We start from the raw sequence: 27953 nt of genomic DNA on the forward strand, positions 1-27953 counted from the left end.
TGGAGTCTTGCTCTGTCGCCCAGGCTGGAGTGCAGTGGCGCGATCTCAGCTCACTGCAAGCTCTGCCTCCCGGGTTCACGCCATTCTCCTGCCTCAGCTTCTTGAGTAGCTGGCACTATAGGTGCCTGCCACCACACCCGGCTAATTTTTTTGTATTTTTAGTAGAGACAAAGTTTCACCATGTTAGCCAGGATGGTCTCGATCTCCTGACCTCGTGATCCGCCCACCTTGGCCTCCCAAAGTGAGCCACTGTGCCCAGCCTCTGTGAAGCCTCTTCTATCCTCTACCTCCCACTGGGGTGGGACTGGCCCCTCCTGCCCGAAGCCACTTCCGGGAGACTCGATTGTGACACCCAGTGCACTTTGCTCTGGTGTGAGCAGGGGGCTGTGAACTCAAGTGTTTCAGCCTGTTGTTGCCATGCGGAAACAGGGGCCCAGTGTGGCCAGATCTCTGCTTTGTCATGAAAAGCCCAAAACCTTGATTTTTGATTTCTTGCTTTTTTTGGTTTTGTTTTGTTTTTTCTTTTTAGATTCAGGGGTACATGTGCACGTTCATGACATGGGTGCACTGCGTGATGCTGAGGTTGTGCTTCAGCTGATCCCATCATCCAAACAATGAGCATAGTACCCGATAGGTGGTTTTTCAACCCTTGCCTCCCTCCCTCCCTGCTCTTGCAGTCCCCAATGTCTGTTGTTCCCGTCTGTATGTCCATGTGTACCCAATGATTAGCTCCCACTTATAAGTGAGAATATGCCATATTTCTTTTTCTGTTTCTGCAAAACCTTGATATTTTAACATGAAATTTCCTGATTTTTAAAACTCAGCCTAAATTTAAGAATTTTGAAACCACCATGCAAGCCAAACAAAATACATCTGCAGGCTAGATTCTCCAAGGACTACCATTTGCCAATTGCTACAGGCCCCCTTTTCAGGCAGGGAGTGTATCTTATTTGCCCTGCACAGAGGGAGTTCTCTAACGGGGATGGGGAGAGGGGGGCGGTGTGGAGAGAGGGGGGGCGATGCAGGGAGAGGGGAACCCCAGCTTTGTTGCTTTGTTTCCAGAAACGTAATTGTATCATTTCATAAAGTCCTCACAACAAAGCCTCGAGGTAAGCATTAGCTCATTTTCCAGCCAGGAAAACTGAAGCTCCAAGAGGTGAAGCGAGTTACCTGGGGACCCACAGCTAGTAAATTGCAAAGTTAATTCCAACCCTGGTCTGTTTCTTCAGGTGTACCACAAGGGCTGAATGCATGAAGTCAGCCAGGCACTCAAACAGTGTCTGCAACAGGGGGCACTGCATAACTTTCTACTATACTTAATAGAATTAATACTGTTTGTTTGTTTGTTTGTTTGGTTTGGTTTTTCAAGACAGGGTCTTGTTCTGTCGCCCAGGTGGGAGAGCAATGGCGCCATCATAGCTCGCTGCAGCCTTAACCCCCCGGACTCAAGTGATCCTCCCACCTCAGCCTCGCTGAGTAACTGGGACCACAGGCACATGCCACCACTCCCAGCTAATCTTTTAATATTTTTGTAGAGACAGGGTCTTGCTATGTTGCCCAGGCTAGTCTCGAGCTCCTGGACTTAAGTGATCTGCCCGCCTCAGCCTCCCAAATGCTAGGACTACAGGAGTGAGCCACCAAGCCTGGCCTAATGTTGTTAATAATTAATACCATAATTTATTGAGCCTCTGTGGTTCTAGGTGCTGGGACGGAGTAGAAACCAGGAAAAGCAGGCTCCCCGCTCTCGTGGAGTGTGCACTGAAACAGGCCAGACATAAACACGAAAATAAACAAACAAGTAATTTCAGAGAGTCCTAAGTGGTACAGAGAGAGGTTCAAGGGTCCCAGGAAGGAAGATCTGCCCTCCCAAAAAGCTCTGGGGGTTTCCGTCCCCCACACAGTGCCACATTCCCGAGAGAGGCGGGTCACTCGTTTGGCACAGCTGAATTCCCTCTGGGATCCAATCCAACAGGTCTCATTTTCTTCCACACATTGTTAAACCAGATCTGAGCATTACGTATTCAAGAAAGCCCCAATCTGCAAATATTTACCTTTCATTCAGCAGCATCTGACCCTCCCCTTGGGAAGCCCAATTAAGACAAACGAGGGGACAACAGGAAGGGTGACGCTGGGAGGATTTAATTCCAGATGTTTCTCAGGGGTGGGGCAGGAATTGGGGGGTGCAGGCTCTCCAGTCCAGCAAACCCAACACATGTGCATACTGGCCCTTCCACATGACCATGTGCACACACATATGCACACGCACACATGTGCACACACACACATGCACACGCATACACATAACATGCCTTTCTTCTACAGCTCTGAAAACCATTTCCAATCTGCCAACTGCTCCTCAGCCGTGCAACTGGCTCTTGCAGAGGGTAATCCAACAGGATGTGGGGGGTGGGGGTAGGGGCGGGAAAGGGACAGTTTAATTCCTTCCAGTCCATCAGCCCCCGCAGGGCACCACCTTGTCCCTGGTCCCCAGGAGGACAGCAGGAGAGACTTGGATGAAATGGGCTCCAGACAGTCCTCTCCCACAGATAGGAAAGGTGGGGGCATGAGGGAACCCATGCGCTCTGTCCCACAGAGTGCATCATCCCAGAAACCCACACACGGTCTGTCTCTCACCTCACCTGCCCCTCCCATGATGAGCTCCTCAGCCATGGGACTCCCCTCACTCCTACTGTGTGCCCAGGTCCTAGCTCAATACCCAGCAGAGACAATTGATCAGGGCTGAGAGGCCACACAGCACAGGGAAGGACTATGTGGCCTGGGCTGAAATCCCAGCTCTGGCATTTACCAGCTGTGTGACCTGGGGCAAGTTGCCCTCCCTAAATGTGCCTCCATTTGCCATCCGTAAAATGGGGGTGACAATAACACTTACACCTCAGAGGGGCATTGCAGAAATTAACTGAGTCACATCTAAGGTATTTAGAGGAGGGCCTTATACAGGGCCAGAGATAATAACGTGATTATTAGCCACGCTTCAACACACCCTTGCCATCTCCACCCTAAGCTGGTCATGACCAAGCTCATGCTTCACTCTGGGGTCTGGTGAGGGCATTAGGAGCAGAAGAGACAGGAACTCACACACACAAAGCCCTCCACGTGCCAGGCACTGGGCGTGGCACGTCACGTGGGTTTTCAAATTTGAGCCTCCCTGAGACACGAAGAGCTCTAGACTCTCCCATCTTGGGTCAGAGGAAACAGGCTCAGAGGGACTCAGCGCCTCACCCCAAATTACATAGCAGCAAAGAGACAGACTTGGAAAACTCACTCCAAACCCCCGCTCTTTCCATAGCACCCTCTGTCCCCCACGGAGGAGAAGGAAACCTCGGCAGGTGGGGCCATGGATCGCCTTCCCTTGAGTCCCTGGCTGCGGCTCCAGGGATGCTGGCCACTGTAGGATGTCAGCCCTGCATCTGAGCCACGCCGAAAACCTATGCAGACATCTATGTGCTTCGAGCTCTTTGTAGGGAAGGCACAAAAAAAAAAAAAAAAAAAGGGAAAGAAATAGAACAGCCTGGCTAAGCTGAAATGCTCTCCTCAGAGGGGAAGGGAAATAAAATTTGATGAACCTCTGCATAATGTTCAAGTTATGAATGTGTAAAGTGATACTCCGCACATATGCTGGGAAGAATTCATCTTGGGGCTGAGCTGTTAGGAGCCATTGGAACTGGGGCACCAGCAAACAGCAGCTTCTTGTTGATGGGGTACGGAGAGGTCTTGTCTTCTGCCTCAGCAAAACAAGGTGCATTTTACCCACAGATGCCGCAGGAGGTGAATCTCCGTAGCAGGGGTGGCAACTGACCGCAGTGCTAATGGGGCAGCTTTGGACATCTGGTTGCTTATGTGTCTACTGCGAACACTTGCTGAGTGCCCACTCGGGGCCCTGGGCCAGGCTGGGCATTGCCACCATCCACAGCCTTGGACGAGGTGAGCCGCGTGCCAGGTTAGCCGGATCTTCCTGGCCACTGCTGCCTGGCCCGGGACTGAAACCTGACCTACACCAGGCGATCACATCCTCTCTCCTGGGGCTTTGGCATGGAAGTGCTGGGATGCTGAATCAGCGAGATGATGGTGGAGATGGAAATAAAAGAGCATGAGGGAGCCAGGGCTGAAGCTTCCAAAGACGAGAGTCTAGTCCAGTCGATCACCAGAAAACCCTGAATGAGCTCCTAGTAGGTGCCTGGCCCAATTCTAGGTGCCTGGTTCACAGTGGGAAACAAGATGGCAGAGGTCTTCTATTCCGGAGCCCACAGTCTGCAAACCGGCAAACAAATAAAGAAAATCCTGGCAGATTGTATCAGGTGCTATGAAAAAATAGAAACGGTGCCAGGCATAGAGGCTCATGCCTGTAATCTCAGCACTGCAGAGGTCAGAGGATGGCTTGAGGCTGCGAGTTTGAGGCCATCTGGGGCAATCGATAGCAAGACCCCCATCTTTACTAAAAATGAAATATATTAGTCAGTCATGGTGGCGCATGTTACTTGGGAGGCCAAGGTGGGAGGATCACTTGAGCCCAGGAGGTCGAGGCTGCAGTGAGCTGTGCTTGTGTCACTGTACTCAGTCTGGGTGACTGATATGGTTTAGCTGTGTCCACCCAAATCTCATCTTGAATTGGAGTTCTCGTAATCCTCATCTGTCATGGGAGGGATCCAGTGGGAGGTAATTGAATCATGAGGACAATTACCCCTATACTGTTCTCATGATAGTGAGTTCTCATGAGATCTAATGGCTTTATAAGGGACTTTTCCCCACATTGCTCGGCACTTCTCCTTGCTGCCGCCATGTGAAGAGGGACGTGTTTGCTTCCCCTTCTGCCTTGCTTGTAAGTTTCCTGAGGCCTCCACAGCCCTGCTGAACTGTGAGTCAATTAAACCTCTTTCCTTGATAAATTACCCAGTCTCAGCTATGTCTTTATTAGCAGCATGAGAACGGACTAATATAGCAACAGAGTGAGACCCTGTCTCCAAAATACAAAAAATAGCAACGAGCTAGAGTATCTAGGATAAGGTTGTGGGGAGTGTGTGTTTAGACCCAGTGATTAGGAGAGGCCTCACAGGAACATCCTGAGGCAGAGTAAGTAGAAAGGTCCCAAGGTGGGGATGCACTTGGAGTGCCCGAGGGATGAAAAGAAGGCTGATGTGGCTGGGGAAAGACACAGTGGCAGGCTGAGAGAGGGGCCTGTAACAGTCAGAGTACCTGTGTGGGCCTTCCCACCCCATGGGCTGCCATGCTTCTCTGCTGACTGAAGCCCTCCCAAGTGCCCCACAGGGAGTCCAGTTCCTCAATGCTGCCCCACCCTGCAGCCTCCTGTCCCTTTCTTCCTCCTCTGCTGAGGATGTGCAGTGATGCCTTCCCTGCCACCGAAAGGCATTAATGCCCTTCTCCTTCAGCTCCCCCGGAAGTAGGCCCTGTGATAAGGATTTGGGTACAGGTAGTTTTCTTAAGGGGAGGTGGTCCCAGGAACTATGGGTAGGGAAGAGGGTAAGTGAGACACGGAAGGGACGGAGCCAGTAGAGGATGTGATAAAGGCTGATCCCTGCTAAGGGCACCTGGAGACCAGTCCCATGGCAAGGCGTGCCCCAGGCCGTTTTGCAACCAAGGGTGGGAAGGTGAGTCTTTATCCCCCAACACCCACCAACTCCTGACAGCATCAGTCTCCTGGGCATTCCAGTAAGCCCCACGTGTTGGGCAAAGCAGATTCTGGGGTCAGAGAGGGTCCTCAAGGCTGAGAGTCACATGGACTTGTGAGAAGCCCCCAGCCTGCGCATGAACTGCAAGTACTAAGCAGATCTGTCCAGGGCATAACAGCACCTGCATGGGCTCGAGCAGCTGCCTGAGTTGAATCCTGGGGCTGCCTCTTGCATCTGGGTGGCCTGATTCTGAGGCACCGCCAGCTCTGATTTTCTTCATTCTAGGAAATAGGCATGCAGACCTGGGCCCCAACTCCCCCTCCATCACTGTGCAACCTTACATAAGTGTCTTAACTTCTCTAAGCCTCAGTTTTCCTCATCTGTAAAATGGGGCTAATAGGCCTAACTGCATAGTGAAGTCTTAAGGATGAAATGAAATGCCTGGGCACAGGGCCTGGCACACAACATGTGCTCCATAAATGGCAGTTATGATGGTTGACTCTGACTTAGGGTTGCTGTTCTACATCCCCTCTCTCAAGAGGAGATACTGGGAGCATAGGGACCCCAGGCCAGATTGGCCATTCGTGGGTACCTCTAGATACTGCTACTGATTGGGATAGGCCTGGGAGACAGACAGAGCTCAGAGAGAGTAACTAGGCTGTGATTCTTCAAGGCCTGCCACAAACACAGGCACAGCAGCTCTAGGGATGTGGGCTGAGCTAAAGAGGGCAGCAGCCCCTGACGGCCCAGAAGAGACTGGAGCAGCTGGCACAGTGTAGATTGGCACTAGGTTGGAGAGTGGCAGTGGTAGCTGGCCCATAGGAGCAGTTCTGGGTGAAGCCAGGAGAGCAGTACAGAGTGAGGTGGATACAGCAGTAACAATGAACTCACCCCCTGGAGGGAGGGCTCAGAAATTTCAGGTTTCAGGCTGCTGATGCTCTCTCTGAGTGGCTTCATCAGAAGAAGGTGTCTGGGAGGAGTTCTGTCTAAGGATATCTCCAGCTTCTGAACTCCTGAAATTCATCCAGCCAGCCATCTGCCTGTCTGTCCTTCCACTCATACCTACTAATCTATAACTCTGCCTACTTACTTACTTACTTATCAATCCGTTCATCCAGCCATTCATCCATCTACCCACCCACCCACTCACCAATCCATCCATCCATCCATCCATCCATCCATCCATCCATCCATCCACCTACCCATCCACCACTCATCCATCCATCCATCCATCCATCCATCCACCAGTCTGTCCACTTGTCCATCCATCCATTCACCTACCTATCCACCCTATCCACCCAGTCATCCATCTATCCATCCATCCATCCATCCATCCATCCATCCATCACGTATCCATCCACTCACTCATCTATTCATCCATCCATTCATCCAGCCATCCATCTACCTACCCATCCACCCACTCACCTGTCCAGCCATCTATCTATCCATCTACCCACCCACTGTTTATTGTCACCTCCTCTATTCCCAGCTGCACTCTGAAGACTCGGGTGATTACATGTAGTTCCTGACATTGAGAAGCCATCCTCCTCCTGCAGCCATCACCAGTCCCACAGCTGGGTCCTCTTTTCACTCAATGCCATGACAGAGCCCAAGAAGGAAACCTTGGTTCAGCTTCTTTAACTCTTTATCATGGTTCCAAGAAGCATAGGACCTAATGGTAAATGCTCAAATTTGGTTCCCTTCTGGGTTTCTAGTGCTTTGATCACATAAGCCCAAAGCAACCTCATGACCCATAAAACATTAAAATATCCCAGAAATTCCGACATAGTGATGTCCAAACTCTGCCTTCGTCCGCCTCCCCGCTCCATAACCTCTCTGTCATACCATTCACTCCAGTTTTCGACTGGGGCCCGGTGGCCACTGAGGCCAGGCCATGGGCTTCAGAGTCCCCGTGGTGGCCAGAGGTAACCCCCTGTGCACTGACCTCTCCCGGAAGTACTTGATGGCCTCAGGGTCTATGAAGGTCGGCTCCTCCCGGTAGCCCTGCTCAAAGACCTTGCGCTTGTGCCGGAACTCAATGACCGTCTTGGTGTAGGAGTTGAGCGTGGTGACAGAGGCTGCCATGCAGCAGGTAAAGGAGCCCCACGCCAGGCTGCCAAGAGATCAGGAGAGAGATGCCATGGTGAGGGTGGGTGAGGGACAGGAAAAATCCCACACCCACCAAACATTCATTCATCCCTGCACAGCTGCTTTTTCCTCTGGTACCTAAGCAGGCACTGCCATAGAGAAGGGTAAGACTTGGTCCCTGCCCCACTCACAGTCTGAGAGACAGAGAATTATCTGCACACTGTGATGCAGATGTAACAGAGTTCATTATGGGGAGGCAAGAAGAGAGTGAATCATTCTGTCCAAGGGGGCTGGCATCAAGGAAAGTTACCCAAAATACAGCGACACTTATGCTCGGCCTGGTAAGAAGAGTGAGAGTTGGTCAGGGGAAAGGACATTCCAGGAGAAGGAATAGTGTGTACAAAGGCATGGAGGCATCAGACTGCAGGGAATGTTCCACAAACTGTAGGAGGCTTGGGGAGCAGAAGCGAGGATGCATGAGGAGATTAGCTGGAGTTGGTGATGGAGAAGGAGATGGGGGCAGACATCCTAAAAATTCATCTTTTATGAAAGTTAAGTTACCTTTGTTCATGTATGACCCAGGGAAAGATGCCAACCCTTTCTGTTTCACACTCCTCATGACTATTTTTTTTTAAAGACAGGGATTCGCTCTGTTGCCCAGGCTGAAGTGCAATGGTATGATCATAGCTTACCACAACCTCAACTTCCTGGGCTCAAGTGATCCTCCTGCCTCAGCCTCCCAAAGTACTGGGATTATAGGTATGTGTCACTGCTCCCAGTACCTCACGTCATTGTAATGGACAATAGCATTACCTCATAGGGTTGTTACAAGGATTAAAACTATCTTAGAATAGTGTCCAGCACATAGTAGGCACTCAAGAAAGTCTTGCTGTCATTATTATCACTAATATTAACATCCTCACTACCCACTTCCATATGATTTGGTTTGTAAACTCTCCCCCTGAGAGATGAGGTTATAATGAATGACCTGCTTGGCTCTCTCCTCCACAACTTTCTCTACAGCTGGGACTTTTGGCAGCCCTCATTTAATGTACATGCTAAGCCCAGCCCAAACGTGGAGAATTTGTCTCATCCACAGTTGGAAAGGTAGGAAAGGTGGGGTAGAGCTAGGAGACTCAACTGACCCAGTTCCAGCTCCAGAAATGGCCTGCCTGATTCCTCTGATCAAGACTATGCATTCAACATTTAGTACCAGGAGTGGGATACCCGCCTGGGCTCAGTTACATCTGGCTTGGTTCCTGGATCCCTGTTCTTCAGTCTCTGCCTTGGTAACTGGTTTCCTCCAAATTAGGGACTCAGTTTTGTTGTTCCAACCCTGCATTGCCTGGGAGCTCCAGGCCTCCCCTGATGCCAGCCCACCCAGCTGGTCTCTGAACATCATCACCACCCCTGCATTCCCCATGGTCAATGAAGCCCACTGCCTGCACCCACTGCTTTTCCCTTTGACAGCCCCTAAGCACCCCAGAAGGAAAGCAAGGAAAAAAATCTGAGGACTCAGCCTTTCTCAAAGAGATCCTCAAAAGGATCATCTGTTTCCCTAACACCAAACCCATTGATAGAGTTCCTGTTTCTTTCATGATAAGGAGCTGATGTAGATCTTCCAGAAGCCCTGAGTGTCTGTAATAGGCAGTTTTAGGGCATCAGCCTGGCCCCTCTAAGAGCTCCCCTTTCCACCAAAGTGTCCAGCATGTTACTCACCAACCCCCACCATTCATAGATGACCGGTTAAAGGCTGACCATCTGGCCAAAGCTGGTCCAATCAGATACTCTCTCCTGAGCAACAAAGCTGAAGATTCTACTTCAACCTGGGATATCTCTTTATGCTAGCATGATGGAAACTCAGAACCCAAGGATGGAGAATGAACAAGTAGGCTTTTTCTGTATTCCATGAGTATGGAGTATGTTGGTGTTGCCTGATCATAAGCCATTCTTCCTTTTGGTAACTGCACTCTGATTCTGTTAAGGGATCACTCCTTCCTTCTTCTCAGGCCATTAGGTTTGTGTGGGGCTGGCCCCAACCCCAACCTGTATGTGAGCACATGACCTCAGTCTGGCTAATGAAAATGCTGCTTTTCTCTGGCCATAGTAATTGGTTGGGGGTGGGCACGTGACCCAAGTCAGGTTCATGAGACTCAACCCCTGAACTTGGCGGAAGCTACTGAGAAACAAAGCTCATCTTTTTTCTGTGGTGCTAAGCTGGTGGGATTTGAGCCAAGAGTTGCTGGGGACCCTCTTGCCACCACCCAGCCTGAGAATGAAATTGACCCAAAAGAAAGCAGAGCCATGAAAAGGGGCTTGATCCCTGAGCTGAAGCCATTATCCCTGAACTTTTCAATCATGGAAGTCTCAATTCCTTTCTTTTTAATTTTGTTTTCCTTGACTTTTTTTTCTACCCTGAAGCCAGTTTGAATTGGGGTTTGGTCATTGGGAACCAAAGTTATCATATGTTTACTTGCTATAAATTCTCTTCTTTTGCATGAGTTAGTTTTGACATGAATTTCTAGTCTTTATGGCCAAGGATCTTAAGGGTGGCCAAGTCTGACTCAACCCTGATGTCCCAGTCAGGTAATGGAGCAGGGTATTCCCAAACTAAAGGCTTGAGCAAAAATACCTTTCAGGAGTGGTGGAGTCCAATGATTGAGTGTGTGGAGGGAGCTTCGCTGGGGAGGGAAGGGGTTTGCTAGAGCCCAGGGGCCCCAGAAACAGATGATATGGGGTGGAGCAGAGCTAGACAGTCAATGGCTGGACAGGTGCAAAGTCAGACTGAGCTAGAAGAAAAGCCTACATCCTCGCCTTTCCATCTACTTTACATGCAAGATCTTTTTTCAAATAACATGTCACCCTGAGCTTGATTCCTCAGGCTTTCTGCATCCCAGCCCTATGGTCTCTTTTCCACTCCTCAAAAACCCAAACTCGTTCCCAGCCCTACCTCCCCCATTGCCTTCCCTCCCTCTGGAATCCCTGGACTTTCCCAGACTCTTTGCCCAGCTAGTCCCTTCTCACCTTTCAACGTCACCCCTTCCTCAGTGGGCATTTTCTGTCTACTATCTCTAAGAAGCCCCCTCTCCATCATTCTATATCACATGCCTCTCTTTAGTTTCATCACAACCCTCATCACACCCTGTAATTCTCTTTATCTTTTTTCCTTTCATTTGTTTACTCTTGTTTTTAAATTTTTCCTTTTGAGATAATTACAGATTCACAAACAGTTGTAGGAAATTATAGAGAGAGAGAACCCATGTACCCTTTAGCCAGTTTCCCCCAATGGTAAACTCTTGCAAAACGAGTGTAATACAATATTACAATATCACAAGCAGGATATTGACATTGATACAGTCAAAATACAGACCAAGGCCGGGCGCAGTGGCTCACGCCTGTAATCCCAGCACTTTGGGAGGCTGAGACGGGCGGATCACGAGGTCAGGAGATCGAGACTATCCTGGCTAACACGGTGAAACCCCGTTTCTACTAAAAAATACAAAAAACTAGCCTGGCGAGGTGGCGGGTGCCTGTTGTCCCAGCTACTCGGGAGGCTGAGGCAGGAGAATGGCGTAAACCTGGGAGGCGGAGCTTGCAGTGAGCTGAGATCAGGCCACTGCACTCCAGCCTGGGTGACAGAGTGAGACTCCGTCTCAAAAAAAAAAAAAAAAAAATACAGACCAAGGATCTCTTCTGTGCCATTTATAGCTACAGCCACTTCCCTCCTGACCTCCCACAAATCCTGTCAGCCACCTGTTCTTCATTTCAATAATTTTACCTCTTCAAACATTTTACATAAATAAAATCATACAGGAGTATGTATGGGATTGGCTTTTTTTCACCCAACATAATTATCTGGAGAATCATCCAAGTTATTGTGTGCATCAGTAGTTTGTTCCTTTATATTGCTAAATACAGTATTCCTGCCAGCAATGTATGAGTTTCTCCACATCCTCATCAGAATTTAGTGGTGTCACTATTTTTTATTTTAGCTATTCTGATAGATGTGTAATAATATCTCATTGTGGCTTTAATTTGCACTTCCCTAACAGCTAATGGGGTTGAACAACTTTTCATATGTTTATTTGCTATCTGTATATTCTCTTTGGCAAAATGTCTATTGGTGTTTTTTGCCCACTTTCTAATTGGATTGTTCTGTTGTTGTTTCATACTGAGTTTTTAGAGGTCTTTATATATCCTAGAGATTAGTTCTTTGTCAAAAATGTAGTTTACAAATATATTCTCTCAGTCTATAGTTTTCTCTTAAACCTCTTAATAGGGTCTTTTGCAGACCAAAAGTATTTAGTTTTGGTGAATTACAATTAATCCATTTTTTCCTTTTATGTGTTTGATATCAAATATAAGAACTTTTGCATAGCCCTAGATTCCAAAGATTTTCTCTTATTTTCTAAAGGTTTTACAGTTTTACATTTTATACTTAAATCTGTGATCCATTTTAAATTAATTTTTGCAAGTGGTGTGCAGTTTAAAGTAAGGCTGATTGTTTATCTTCGCCAGTGAATGTCCAATAGCTCCAGCACTATTTGTTGAAAAGGCCATTCCCTGCCCACCCCACCCCTACCACCACCACACACCCACACAGTGAACTGATTTGTGCCTTTGTCAAAAATTAGTTGAGCGTATCTGTATTGGTCTATTTCTGAGTCCTCTATTTTGTTTTTGTTGATCTATGTGCCTATCCTTCCACTAATATCACACAGTCTGGATTATTGTAGCTATACAGTAAGTTTTGAAATTGAGTACTGTAATTCATTCTGCCTTATTCTTCTTTATCAAAATTGTTTTAGAAATTCTAATTCCTTTGCCTTTCCATATATATTTTAGAATACTTTTCTCTATATCTACAAGAAATTTGATGTATTCACTATATATTGCGTGTTCTGATCCATGAACATAGTATATTTACCCATTTATTTAGATCTTCTTTGATTTCTTTCTCTGGTATTTTTCTATGGTTTACAGTTTTCAGTGTACAAGTCCTGTAAGTGTTTTGTTAGATTTATGCCTAAGTATTTCGTTTTTTTAGTATAAATGACATATATTTTAATTTTGTTGTCCAAATGTTCATTGCTAGTTTATAAAATACAATTGATTTTGTATTTTATCTTCTATCCTAAGACAGCACTAAACTTATTTATTAAGTCTAGGCTTTGTTTTTGGTAGATTCCTTGGATTTGTCTACACAGATAATTATGACATCCACAAATAGGTATAGTTTATTTCTATTACAATCTGTATACCTTTTATTTTCTTTTCATGTCTTATGTCTTTCATGTCTTCTATGTCTTATTTCTAGTTAGAACTTTCAGCACTATGTGGAATAATAGTGGTGTTCCCAATCTTAGAGAGAAAATAGTATTTCAACATTAAGTATAATGTTAACTGCAGATGTTTTATAGATGGTCTTTATCAAGTTGAGGAAGTTCCCCTTTATTCTGAATTTTCTGAGAGTTTTTTAAAAAGTATGAATCAATGCTGAATTGTGTCAAATGCTTTTTCTGTATTCATTGATATGGTCATGTGATTTTTTTCTTCTTTAGCCTGTTAATATGGTGAATGACACTGATGGATTTTTCAAATATTGAAGCAGTCATACTCCCTAGAATAAACCCCACTTAACATGATGTATAATTATTTTTATATATTGCTGACTTCCATGTGCTATTGTTTTGCTAAGGATTTTTGTATCTATATTCATGGGGTCTATTAGTCTGTGGTTCTTTGCACTATCTTTGGTTTTAATAACAGAGTGATGTTAGCTTCATAAAGTGAACTGCAAAGTTTTCTCTCTTCTTCTATTTTCTGAAAAAAACATGCTAATTCTTATTTAAATATTTGGTGAAATGTTCCAATAAAACCATCTGGACCTGGAGATTTCTGTTTTGAAAGTTTTTATTTATAAACTCAATTTCCTTAGTAGTTATAGGGATATTCAAATTACTTATTTCGCATTTGGTAAGTTGTGGCAGTTTGGGCTTTTAAAAAAACGGATCTATTTCATCCAGGCTGTCAAAGTTCTGTGTGTAGAGTTGTTTGTAGTATGCTCTTACTATATTTTTGATGTCCTCAAAGTCTGCAGCAACATCCTCTGCTTCATTCCTGAATTGGCATTTCGTGTCTCTCCTCTGTCTGCTCTCTCTGTCACTCTTGCGAGAGGTTTGTCAATTTTATCTTGTCAAAGAACCAGGTTTTTGGTTCATTGATTCTATTACTTTTTGTTTTCAATTGTATTGATTTTTGCTCATCTTTCTTTTGCTGGCTTTGGGCTTATTTTGCCCTTCTTTTTCTAGGTTCTTGGGATGAGAGCTGATTTGACTCGAAACATTTCTTAATTAGATCCTATTGGTTGATGATGTTGAATTCTTTTATATCTTTGGTGATTTTCCATTTGGTTGTTCTATTAATTGTTGAGAAAGCTATATTGAAATATCTAATTATAGTTGTGAATTTTCCTATTTCTCCTTTCAGCTACATCAAATTTTCCTTTACAGTTTTTCAGCTCTGTTGTTTGGTGGATACACTTTTAGGATTGCAATGCCTTCTTAGTGGATTGACTCTTTTATCATTATTTAATGTCTATTTCTGGTCATTTTATTTGCCTGAGTCTACTTTATCTAATATTAATATAACTAGTCCTGCTTTCTTTTGATTAATGCTTACATGAGAGATGATTTTCATCCTTTTACTTGCAGCCTATCTATCTCATCATACTTGAAGTGAGTTTCTTATAGACAGCACATAGTTTTGGGTCACATGTTTTAAATCCACTTGACCAATTTCTGGCTTGTAATTGGTGTATTTAAATCATTTACATTTAAAGTGATTATTGATATATTATGGCTTAAGCCTGCCAACTAATTTTGTTCTTTCCTGCTTGTTCTGTTTTTGGTTTCTCTTTTTTCTTTTTTCTTGCATTCCCATGGGTTTCTCAAACAATTCTTGATTTCTCTAGTGATTTTGAGTGTATCTCTGTATATAGCTTTTTTAGTGGTTGCTCTGGGTCTTACATTATATATACATAACTAATCACAGTCTATTGGTGTCAACATTTCAGTAAAGCGTAGACATCTTGGCTCCTTTTGTGACCCTTTACCTTCCTTCATTTATAACATCATTGTCTTAAATATTTCCACTGTATACATTTAGAATCACATCAGACTATATTATGATTTCTGCTTCAACCATCAAACATAATTTAGAAAACTCAAAAGGAGAAAAGGAGAAGTAAAGTTTCTCTGTCCATTTTCATTCATTCTTTCTTATATTCAAAACTTCCCTTTTTCAAATTTCCATTTTGTTTAGAGAACTTCTTTTAGCCTTTCTTTTAGGGTAGGTCTGCCAGCAACAAATTTTCTTAGTTTTTCTTCATTTGAGGATGTTGTGATTTCCCCTTCATTTCTGAAGTATATTTTTGCCGCATATAGAATTTCAAGTTGATAGTTCTTTTCTTTCAGCATTTTCATTTTCTTTTTCTTTGAAAATGTTGTGCCACTTCCTTCTAGCCTCCATGGTTTCTGATGCAAAATCCACTGTTGCTTGAATTTTTTTCTCTGTAGTTAGGGAGGATGTTATTCTCTCACTGTGTTTTTGTTTATTTGTTTGTTTGTTTTAACTTTAGTTCTTTTTCAAGTTTGACTGTGATGTGTCTTGGTATGGATTTCTTTGAATTTATACTATTTTAGAGATTCATTCAGCTTTTGATTCTGAAGGTTTATATCTTTTACGGGATTTGGGAAGTTTTCAACCATTACTTCTTTCAGTACTTTGTCCAGTCTCGCCCTCTTTCTCCTTTACTTTTGGGACTCCAATGTTATACTTTTGGTTATAGTTCTAGAGGTCCTTAAGGCTCTGTACATTTTTTTAAAAGTTATTTTCTCTCTGCTGTTCAAATTAAATAATTTCTATTGTCCTGTCTTCAAGTTCATTGATTCTTTCCTTCATCCCTTCCATTCTGCTGTTGAGCCCCACCATTGAGCTTTCTATTGTGGTTATTGAATTTTTTAGTTTTAAAATTGCCGTTTGGTCCTTCTTTCTATCTTCTACTGCTTTCCTGAGACTTTCTATTTTTCCAAGGGTTTTTGCAACTACTTGTTGAAGCATTTTTATGATGATTTCTAACATTTCTGTCATTTCAGCATTGGGATCTATTGATTGTCTTTTTTCGTTCAAGTTGAGATCTTGCTGGTTCTTGGCATGATACATGATTTTAATTGCAACCTTGACATTTGGGGTATGTTTTGAGACTCTGGATCTTGTTTAAACCATCTGCTCTAACTGATTTCCTGTCACATCATTCTGGCAAGGTGGCTTTGGCGAGGTGGAGGCTCTGCCCAGTTACTTCCAGGTAGGGGTAGAAGCCTAGGTTTCCCGCTGGGCGAGTGTATTAATCCGTGTAATTTATAAAGGAAGAGGTTTAACCGACTCAGTTCAGCATGGCTGGGGAGGCCTCAGGAAACTTATAATCATGGCGGAAGGTGAAGAGGAAGCAGGCACCTTCTTCACAAAGCTACACACGAAGGAGAAGTGCCAAGTAAAGGCAGAAGAGCCCCTTATGAAACCAGCAGATCTCACGAGAACTCACTATCACAAGAACGGCATGGGGAAACCACCCCCATGACCCAATTACCTCCACCTGGTCTCTCCCTTCACACATGGAGATTACTGGGATTACAATTCAAGGTGAGATTTGGGTGGGGACACAAAGCCTAATCATATCAGCCACCACTGACATTCAAGATGGAGATGGTTCCTGGTTCTTACCAGGTGAGGGTAGGGGTGGGAGTTCAGACTCCCCATTAGGCCTCTGCTGATACCTGGCAGGGAGGGGCCCAGGGGCCTCATCACTTCTCCCCACACATCACTGACACCATGGGGAGAGAGATGTTCTTATTACTGCAAGGCAGTGGCAAAACTCCTAACTCTCCACCAGTTTTCCTCTGACACAATCCCTGCAGGGAGAAAGAGGGGCACCTTGTTACTGCCCAGCAGAGATGAAAGTCCACCTGGCGATTGTCACCAAAATCTAAGCACCCCATTCCCTTGCGGGCATGAGTGTGGGTGAAGCCACAGTTGTTTTCCTTTCTGTAATGTGTGACTGGAGTAGTGAAGTTATTGTTAAACGTTTTCTGTCTCAGTGGGCTGACCCTTTCTTGGTCCTTTGCCTAGAGAAAGCGGACTTCAGTTGGGCATTTTTTTAATCCTGCCCTTTTGACATTTCTGAATTGCTGACTTCTTCAGCTCCAAATTTGGGCTATATAACACAAAAAGAACCCAGCAGTGTGTTGTTTTCTTGGTCCCTAACCAGCCTACTGTCTTCTTCCCACCTTTCAGAGTCTTCTGATGTCTGTTTTATCTTTAGGTCCAATGATTTTAGCTGCCTTGAGCAGGAGGAATAGGGAGAAGCATGTCTACTCTGTCTTCTCAGAATTGGAATCCTTAGTGTTTGTTTTTTAAGATTATATCCTCTTCTATCCCAGAATGCCAGCTTCATGAAAATGGGAGCCTTGTTCACTTCATTACTATCCTTGTTCACTTCACTACTATCCGTTAGCACCTAGAATGGTGCCTGGCACATAGTAGGTGCTCAGTAAATACTTGTGGAATGAATGGATAAATACAGATAAAATAAAAGCAGACAGAAAAAGACAGATATGAAAACATAGCTCTGGTTTTAGCGTGGGTGAGAGGCTATATCCATGAGCCTTCATCTCGCTCTTCCTGTCACCCCCCAGGGCCCCAATGCGCCCACCAAATACACAGTTTGAAAACTTTGGGGCCAGAACACCTGCTGGTTTTAGCAGCTTGCACTTCTGAACTGGCACAGGGAGGTGCGTGGGTGATTGGCCCGGTTTCCGGAGCCAAGAGCAGATTGGACACCATAGGAAGAAAAGGGGAGGGTGGTGACAGGGGTTGTCAATTCTTCATCCCCTGGGAGCAGCAGGGGCAGAGGGACACAGGGGGAGCAGATTTAGAGACACATGGACACCACTTTGCAACTTACTCCAGGCCCTACCCAGTGGGGAGGTTGTAACGGATCACTAAGGAAGGCTGCCCTGGCTGCCTGCAGACCAGAGGGGTACAGACTCACCATGTGGGGCAGGGCTGGGCGCAGATGCATAATCCAGGTCACCCTCAGAGCCCAAGAGCTGATGGGACTAGGAGCTGGATAGTGGCAGGCTCTGAGGGCCCAGCTGGTCCCTTCGTGGCCCACAGGGCACCCTTGGGCAACCACATCCTTTTCCGCAACCCTGGTCTTAGAATAAAGGAGACCACAGCCATCTGCCTCGGGTGGATGAGGAAGGGCAAACTTGCTGCTGATCACACAGCCTCTCAGCAGAGACATCAGCACACACACCCCCTCCAGTTGTCTTTGGGGCCCAGGCTTTGGTAGGGTCACAGCAGCAGACTCAATCCTTTAAGGGATCGGCCTGCTGGAATACCAGCTAACCCCTGCATAGAGGGAAGGGGCCGCCTGGGGTCCCCAGAGGGGAAAGAGTTTGGTTTGCTGTTTCCACATATTCATGGAGACTAGAAAGGAGGGAGGGACAGCAGTGAGGCCTGTATTCCACAGGGACAGGGCCCCAGAAGCAGAAAGTGGCCAATAGGACAGGAGTGAGAACCTTCCCTAGATCTGGCCCAACTTGCTGCTCTCTTGCTGTGTGACATGGGCCAAATTGCTGAACTTCTCTGGGCCCTCCAGCTCTTATAATCTTCCACACCACGATGTCCTACTACCCTCAGTCTGCAGAGTGAATGCTTGAGATAAGATTTCACTGTGTGTGCAGCAGTAGAAGGAGACCTTTTTCCATTCCTCTCCAGGTTGATCAAATGCAAAACAGAAGCAGAAAGTGCAGGGCTAGCTTTCCACACTCCTGCGGTCACCAGGAAAGCTGACATTCCAAGCAGGGGCCACACACTCAAATTCCTGCAAGGTCAGGCAAATGATGACTAAGTGAGGAAGCATGGGTAAATGTAAGGCAATAGGGCGTGGTGGGGACTGGGGTGAGCTGGAAACCAGACGCCTATCTAAAGGTTCAGCCATTCTCAGCCTTATCTGCAGGCTGCCTGGTGGCAATGCTGGTTAGGCAGGAGCAGATCTTCCAATGATCACGAACCGGAAACCTGGACTTTTATGTAGAAGTTTTACCATTTTAGTTGTTAGAAACAAATCCAAACTTTTATAAGACACAATGGCAGGCCTAAGAAAACATCTGCAGGCTGGGTTCAGCCCCGGCTGCGTGCAGTTCACAGCATCCAAGGCTAATTGTGTGGCTTTCAACCTGTGTCCTGGTCCCTGAGGGAGGATGGCAGCCCCTCTCCTGGGGATCAGTGACAGGACCAGGCAGCTCGGGGCTTGCAAAGTGCCTCTCACTGTGCACAGCACAAAGTAGGTGTCATAACCTTAATCTTTTTTTTTTTTTTTTTCTTTTTCTCTTTTGAGGTAGAGCCTCCAGCCCAGACTGGAGTGCAGTGGCACGAACACAGGTCACTGCAGCCTCAACCTCCTGGGCTTGAGTGTCCCTCTCACTTTACTCTCCGGAGTAGCTGGGACTAGAGGTGTGCACCACCACACCCAGCTAATTTTTTTTATTTTTTATTTTTTTAGAGATTGGGTCTGGCTATGCTGCCCAGGCTGCTCTTGAATTCCTGGCCTCTGGCGATTCTCCCACCTTGGCCGGCCAAGGTGCTGGGATTACAGGTGAGCCACTTTGCCCTGCCCCAACCTTAATCTGATCCACTTGGTCTCTGCCCCCTTAAGCCAAGCAGCTGCTTGGGCACCCATCAGGGTCCCCACCTGACATTGTCCCAGGTAGAGAGAGCTGAGACACGGCACCAAAAGGAGGAGTGGGCAGGAGGACTCGCACTCACCGAGCACACTCTGTGCTGAGTGCTCCACATGCGTTGATTCACTCGCTCCTCGTGTTGGTTACTGTCTCCAAAGCTGGCCTCCAGGGAGCCACACCTCCCGCGGTTCACGCCTCCCCTTGAAGTTGGCCCTATCACTTGCTCTTAATCAACAGAATGCAGCAGGAGTGACATTGTGTGACTTCTGAGGTTGGCTCATGCAGATCCTGTGGCTTCCACCTGGGTCTCCTGGAACACTCACTCTTGAGATAGTCTCTCCAGGTACCCAGCCTCCACACTGTATGAAGCCCCTCCAGCCACCAGCCACCGCCAGCCGGCACCAGCTGCCAGCGTCGTGAGGTGCCACCTTGGAGGTCTACCCCAGCCATGCCCAGATGACCTCAGCTTCAGCTGACATCCAACTGAAGCTTCAGGGAAGACTGCAGCAAGCACCGCCCAGCTGAGCCTGGTCCACCACCAAACGTTAAGAACAAATAACAACGCCTTTTTACCAGTTACTATTATTACTACCTAATAACTCATTTTACTAGATTTGGGGTGATGTGTACACTTCAGTAGAGAAACGAACACAATTCAAGAGACCCCCATGAGGCGGAAATTCAGGCTGTCCCATTTTCCAGCTGAGGACACAGAGGTGCAGAGGAGGTAAGTGACTTGGCCAAGGTCCACAGCTGATGAGGGGCAGGGGTAGGATCTAAACCCAAACTGTCTGATTCCAGGGGCCACACTGTCGACTGCCCCTCCATGCTGCCACGGTGGCCCAGCAGTGTGCGTCGGGGTGAGATTTGAACCCCAGGCTGTCAGACTCTTAACTATGGGGACCTTCTACTTCTTTTTTTTTTTTTTTTTTGAGACGGAGTCTCGCTCTATCGCCCAGGCTGGAGCGCAGTGGCGTGATCTCCACTCACTGCAAACTCCGCCCTCGGGGTTCACGCCATTCTCCTGCCTCAGCCTCCCAAGTAGCTGGGACTACAGGCGCCCGCCGCTGCGCCAGGCAAATTTTTTTTTTTTGTATTTTTAGTAGAGACGGAGTTTCACAGTGTTAGCCAGGATGGTCTCGATCTCCTGACCTTGTGATCCGCCCGTCTCGGCCTCCCAAAGTGCTGGGATTACAGGCATGAGCCACTGCACCCGGCCTACTTCTTACAAAGGTGTCCCTCTAAGAAGCTGGCACTCAACAGGCTTTGAGCACCTCAAAACCCCTCCAGCTTCCAGAGCCCCTGCAGCTTGTTCTTCCCTGCTGGGCAGGAAGACAGAGGCCGGTGCCATCTCTTCTCGGAGCTGTTCTCCTCTCCAGTACCAGGGGAGGGAGCAGGGGAGGCTCTCAGGCCAGAATTTTGACAAACGGCCTCACACATATTAAACAAGAGAGATGACATGCTGCAGCCCTGGTGAGGCCCCAGATGTGAGGGATGAAAAATGGGCTGATCCATCTCACAGGTCTCAGTGACAGGGAGAAATGGATCCACCCTAAAAGGGGCTGCACACTGGGCCTCAGGCTTTAATAAGTCCAGTGAGAATTTGGTGCCCCTTGGGAGGCCAGCCCCTAAGGAAGGAGCAGAGGAGCAGGGCAGAAGGCCCTGCCTTCCAGGGAAAGAATGTTCCTCTGGCTGACACCAGCAGGCTTGACCTGAGACACTGAGCACAAGAGGAGAGAGCCAGGGCCTTCTGGAAAGAGGGACTGAGGGGCAGGAACCGGTTCCCACCAGGGCAAGTGATCCAACCTTTCTGACTCTCAGCATCTGCATATGCAACACGAGGTTACTGCATGTGCTAAACTTCATATCAGTAGCATGATATTGCTCATGTTAAATTTCATATCACTAGCATGATATTGCATGTGTTAAATTTCCTATCAGGAGCAGCAATATAAGAGCTGGTGTTTACTAAGCATACACCATGTGTGGAACATCATGGAAAGCACATCAATGAACTCTCTTATTATTACCCATCTTCTCAGAGAGGCTTCCAGTATGGCTGTGGAGCCCGACTGCCTGGGTTTGAATCCCAGCCCTACCCTTCACAGCTGGATGACCTCGGGCAGGTTACTTAAGTTCTCTGTGCCTCCATGAAATACCTACCTGATTCGCAGCACATCAGTGCTCAGTAAATCTAAGAAATTATTACACACATCCTCAACACTCACAAATGTTAGTTCCCTTCCTTTGTGCCCTTCTCTAGCTCAGAGAGATGAACTTCCAAGGTCAAGGTCTCAGGGAGGAACAGTTGTAGGAGGAAAGGTTGGATAAAGGGAGGTCAGAGCCTCATCTGGCTTCCCTGGGATTGTTCTACTTAAAGGGATTGGGGCCAGGGTTAATGGGCCAAGGTCCCTTCAAGGCAAATGCTTTTGGTTTTAAAAGGATGGAGTTGAGCAGACAGTGGAGATGGAGTTGGGGTGATCACTGAACTGGAATAGGATCTTTTAAAAATTATAATCATAGTCCCTCCTGCTCCATTCTGAGATGCTCTCTCACCTCCAGGTCCTTGGACCTGCTGTTCCCTCTGCCTGGCACCCGATTCTCTCCTGTTTTGCCTTCGAAATTCTTCCTGGGGACCCGCCCCACCCAAAGCTGTGTCAGTCAATGCCTTTCCTCTGTGTTCCTGCAGCTGCCTGTGAACTCCCCTCACCACACACATCTACATCACAGCACAGTTCAGATACGGCTGGTTCACACATCTCAATCCCTGTTGCAACGCTGTCTCAGCACTGCTGCATCCCCAGCACTGAGAAGAACAGCTGTCCTAGAGGAAGTACTTAGCGAATATGTATTAAATGACTGAACGGATAAATGCTCTCCAACTACCAGCCCCAGACCTGGATGTCCTGTGTAGTGGACAATTGTGGTCTCTGTCTTTCCAGCCTGAAGAGACTTCACCTCCTTCTCTTTCTGTCCAAGGGTTTGGGTGAAGCTAATGCCACTCTCTGGACCATGTGACTCAGGTCATTCCAGTCTCCCTCAGAGTCTAAATCATTGGTTCAGATTTGGTCACATGACTTAAGCTAAGCCAATGAAAGTCATAACCAGGATTGTAGCTGGAAATATGGGAAAGAAACCCCATCTCTCTGCTGGTATTGATACATTTTTAAGATGGAAGTCTGGCACTGCAGCCTGGGAGACAGAGCAGAGACTTTGTCAAAAAAAAAAAAAAAAAAAAAAAAAAAAAAAAAAAAAAAAGGAAGCCTGGTCTGTGTGTTGTGATCATCTTTGCTAACATCTTTGCTAGCATTGGGGGAAAAGCTGAGAATGAAGCCAACGCTAATTCAAAGGGAAGAGAGACAAGAGAGAGACAAGATAAGGAGAGGGCATGACTGGGTTCCAGATGAAATCTGGTCACCTGGATGCAGCTGTGCCTGAAGCAGACTTTGTGGTATCTCACACAGCATCTATTCCATCCAGTCACCATTTGAGAGGTTTTGACTCATTCTTAGCTCCAGAGGTGGGCTTGGTCAAGCTAAGGGAATAAGCTCATGACATTCCCCCAGCTGTGGCAATGATTAAGGAGAGAGAACATGACCTAAGCCCACCAGAGGGAAGTTTGGGACTCTAGTCAATATTGGAGAACAAGAAGCCCTTTCTCTCCTACAAGGGAAGGAGGATTTACCCAGCCTTAGGAAGAGCTCTCCCCAACAGGGAAGCCAGCCCAGCAACAAAGTAAACACGTGGAGGGCGTCAAGCTCAGATGACTACACAGAGGAAGAGAACTCAGCCCTTCTGACCTCAGTGACTCTGGATCAAACATGTCCTGAAGTCCACACCATAGCTATGCTTGTCCTTTCCATGAACCAATGTATGATATCTCCTTACTTAGACTGATGTGAGTAGGTTTTTCTGTTACAACCCAGAGCACCTTAACTGTTCCACCTGGACTTTCCAGTTACACAAACAAATGAATACCCCTTGTTCACTTAAGCTTGGGATTCTATCACTGGTAAGCAGAAGAACCCTGACTAATCATGCCTTTCATACGCACACCCCGCTTTGAGGTGCTGACCTGTTCCCTGTATTCAGAGCCTCTCACTGGAGTCCACCTACTCCATAGGACCACCCAGAACCCTCCACAGCTCATCTAACTTCAGGTCTTGCCAGCTTCCATCTCCAACCTTCCATAGCATGCCTCTTAGGCAGGGGTAGGCAGAGGGCCAGAGAGTAAGTATTTTCGACTTTGTGAGCCATTCAGTCTCTGTCACCACCGCCCAGTGCTGCCATCTCAGTGTTAAAGCAGCCATGGATAATACAAAACAATGACAGTAGCTGTGTTCCAAGAAAACCTTATTTATGGACATTGAAATTTGAATTTCATGTAATTTTCACATGTCACAAAACAGCATTCCTCTTCCTTTGATTTATTTTCTTAGCATTTAAAAATCCAAAAGCTATCCTTAGCTTGAGGGCTGCATATAAACAGGTGGTGGGCCAGATTTGACCCACAGGCCCTAGTTTGCCAGTCTCTGCCTTGGGGTCTCAAAGTGCCTTTGGACTGCAGTCCCTCCAACTCTCCCCATTTCTCCCACCACCCCACCCCACTGGGCTGAGCTACTGAAGTCCCAGCACGCCTTGGGCCTCTGGTGCCTGAAGCTGCTATTGTCCTGAAGGTTAAAGCCACTTACCAGAAGGACCACCCGTAATCCCAGGAATGGGGTCTCCAGTCTTCAGGGCCGAGGCTTACGGTGACCTGGAACACTTGTGTGTACATCATGTGGGCGACCATTCCCAGGAGTCCTGCGGGGCAGAGAGCAGAGAAAAGCGTCAGGAAGTAAGGAAGGGCTTTGTGTCCACACACCCACAGCCTCTCTGCTGCCTGCCTGCCTATGATCACTGTGGAGAACAGGGACCCCTGGGTAAGGGAGGTCAGCAGGAACAGCTTGGGAGGCCAGACGGGGTAGTTCTCTTTTCTTTCTTTCTTTGTATTTTTAAGACAGGGTCTTGCTCTGTTGCCAGGCTGAAGTGCAGTGGCACGATCATAGCTCACTGCAGCCTCCAACTCTTGGGCTAAAGCAATTCTCCTACCCCAACTGCCTGAGTAGCTGGGACTACAGCTGTGCACCACAATGTCTGGCTAATTTTAAAAACTTTGTGTAAGGATGAGGTCTCACTATGTTGTCCAGGTTGGTCTCAAACTCCTGAGCTCAAGTGATCCTCCTGCCTTGGCCTCCCAAAGTGCTGGGATTACATGCATGAGCCATCACTTCTGGCCCAGAGGTTAGTGGTTTTCTAAGTCAGACTAAGGGGCTTGAGTCTGGGCCAGAAGGCAAAGGGGAGCCCTGAAAAAAATTTAAGCAAAGGAGATGCAGAGTCAGATCTGTGTATAGGTCAGCGAACTCTCTGTAAAGGGCCAGGGAAGCAAATATTTCAGGTTCCGTGGGCCACGTGGTCTCTGTTGGAGCTACTCAACTCTGCTGTTGTAGCACCAGAGGAGCTGCAGACAATACAGAAATGAGTGAGCATGGCTGTATTCCAATAAAACTTTATTTACAAAAACAGGCATTGGTGCAGATTTAGCCCACAAGTCTTAGTGAGTCATGAAATCAACTTCATGGATTTTTTTGTTTTTAGCCTGTTGCCTAGGCTGGCATGATCATAGCTCACTGCAGCCTCAACCTCCTGGGCTTAAGTGATCCTTCCATCTCAGCCTCCTAAGTAGCTGGGACTACAGGTGCATGCCACTATGCCAGGCCAATTTTTTGTATTTTCGTTTTTGTAGAAATGGGGGTCTTGCTATGCTGCTCAGGCTGATCTCAAACTTCTGGGATCAAGAAATCCTCCCACATCAGCCTCCCCAAGTGCTGGGATTAGAGGCTAAATTGTTTATATTTAAAGCATTTTCCCCCATCTAGTAAGAAGAGCCAGCTGTAGAGTAGGCTTTTGCTGGGGTTGGGGGACCATTATTTTCTCAGTGTTTTGTAGACCTTCCACTCTTTTAAGACAGAGGAGAGAGAATTGCCTGGCTGCTAATGGGAGAAAGGGTTCCCCAAAAGCCTGTCATATTTCTCTTAGTACTAGTGAGCTTGAGCATTTTTCACATTTATTAACCACTTCTATTTCTTCTTCTTTGAATGTCTGTATCTTTTGCCAATTTTCTTTTGTTTTAAAATCTTTTCCTTATCAATTGGCAGGAATTCTTTGTATGTTCTGAATATTAATCCTGTCTGCTGCATAGATTACATTTTTTTAAAAAATTAATAAACTTTTTTTTTTTTGAGACCGAGTCTCGCTCTGTCACCCACGCTGGAGTGCAGTGGCTCCATGTGGGCTCACTGCAAGCTCCACCTCCCAGGCTCAGGTGATCCTCCCACCTCAGCTTCCTAAGTAGCTGGGACTACAAGCATGCACCACCACACCTGGCTAATTTTTGTATTTCCTCTGCTGATTTTAAGGGACACTTTTATACCATATTCTAAGTCCCACAAATACAAGGGTGCACTTCCTAACTTGTCATTCTGTCCCACTGATCTTTCTCTGTGTTCCTGAATCAGTGCCACACTGTTTTAATCACTGTAACTTTACAATACAATCTGTTTTCTGAAGGGACAAGTCTCTCCTCTTTATTACTGCCCAGTGCTGAGTCTCTCTGGAATTGAAGCTGTTTCCACTCAGAAGGGTGCTGACCCCTTTCTTAGTCTTCTGCCAGTTCCTTTTCTGAGGGCTGGAATATTCATGAGAAGGACCACTCCTTATGCCGGGATAGTAGAAGCACAACAGTATTTTAATACAAAATCTCCCACCCAGAAGCTGGACTTAGCCCGTTGGCAAAATAATTAATTTTCTGAACTATTAGTTTAGAAAAACATTGATTCCTAAATTAAATTCTATTTATTCCCAAATATGAAAGACCATGCTTTAAGGAAATTCAATAAGTAAAATTACAGTTCACGTAAAGATACCTTGGTGGAACTCTCTGATTGCATTTTAAAGATTCTGCTTCAAAATCTGACCCTTGCCTATGTTTTCAAAGCATGTTAATTCTGTAAAGCAAGGTCCACCCCCAGCATCTGTCCTACAAATCCTCATCAGAAGGAATAATTTCCAACTCATCTGAATTAAAAAGTGACTTTTTGGTGAGTTACTGCACCTCCTGAATTAGAGGAGACTAAATGAATGAGGCTTTCCTGCTGCCGTGATTACTTCCTGGCTTGGACTCACACCAGGAAACTCACAGCTGTAAATCTCTCCTTGTGGTTTCTGGAATCTCCCAACTCCTGAAACTATAAATGGAATTCACAACCAGTGTGGTCAGGTGGGTATGGTTCCTCCAGGCCCCAAGGAAACCTTGGAGAACACTGGAAATGGGGGGATGTTGGCCAAGGGGGCCAGAGCTGGGCTGGGTGTGGTGCTCCCCAGAACTTACAGCAGGAAGAGCTGTCATGACTCCTAGGCCTGCCCTCAGCTAGTCCAAAATGAGGAAGCTGAATTCTGTTAAGTCCAGGAGTGTTGAGTCCAGGGGGGCTGAGAATTAAGAGACAACGTCAAGCGCATCACAAGGTGAGCCCAGAGGAAAGCAGAGCCAGGAAAGTGAAAGAGAGAGCCCAGCTTCCAGCTCTGTCACTGATATGGTGTGGATCTGTGTCCCCACCCAAATCTCCCATCGAATTGTAATCCACAGTGTTGGAGGAGGGGCCTGGTGGGAGGTGACTGGATCATGGGGGCAGATTTCCCTCTTGCTGTTCTCGTGATAGCGAGTGAGTTCTCTTGAGATATCTGGTTGTTTAAAAGTATGTAGCACCTCCTCCTTCACTCTCTTCCTCCTTCTCCAGTTGTGTAAGACATGCCTGCTTCCCCTTCACCCTCTGTCGTGATTATAAGTTTCCTGAGGCCTCCCAAGCCATGCTTCCTGTACAGCCTGCAGAACCATGAGCCAATTAAACCTCTTTTCTTTACAAGTTACCCAGTCTCAGGTAGTTCTTTATAGCAATGTGAGAACTGACTAATACAATCACTTACCAGCTTTGTAACATTGGGTAGGTTGACTTTCTGGGCCTCAGTTTCCTCACCTGTCATATGGGGATAATAATAGTATCTACCTCATAGACTGGTATGAGGATTCAGTGGCTTATATTTATAAAGCACTTAGAACAGCACTGGGCACAAAATAAGCTCCACAGAAGTTTCTTGAATGAATGAATGAAGAATGTACACCTGAGACTCACTATGTAGGCCCACTAGGCTGTATGAGGCTCTTGCCTCAGCCTTCTGAGTAGCTGGGATTACAGGCGCCCGCCACTATGCCCGGCTAATTTTTGTATTTTTAGTACAGATGGGGTTTCATCATGTTAGTCAGGCTGGTCTTGAACTCCTGACCTCAGGTGATCTGCCCACCTCGGTCCCAAAGCACTGG

The 27953-nt window shown here is 46.6% G+C and overlaps 1 protein-coding gene across 2 annotated transcripts in view; it reads right to left on the reverse strand.

The window, feature by feature from the left end:
* GSG1L (GSG1 like) overlaps positions 1 to 27953 on the reverse strand; it is a 169238-nt gene that overhangs the window by 26900 nt on the left and 114385 nt on the right. For both annotated transcript variants that reach the window (XM_017848634.1, XM_017848635.1), the window contains exons 3-4: positions 24229 to 24340; positions 7591 to 7758 (exon numbers count right to left, since the gene is read on the reverse strand). In XM_017848634.1, the coding sequence (XP_017704123.1) occupies positions 7591 to 7758; positions 24229 to 24340 (280 nt within the window). The remainder of the gene's footprint in view (positions 1 to 7590; positions 7759 to 24228; positions 24341 to 27953) is intronic.

Source organism: Rhinopithecus bieti, unplaced genomic scaffold, assembly GCF_001698545.2.
Source record: "Rhinopithecus bieti isolate Rb0 unplaced genomic scaffold, ASM169854v2 scaffold_31940, whole genome shotgun sequence".
Taxonomy (NCBI): Eukaryota; Metazoa; Chordata; class Mammalia; order Primates; family Cercopithecidae; genus Rhinopithecus; species Rhinopithecus bieti.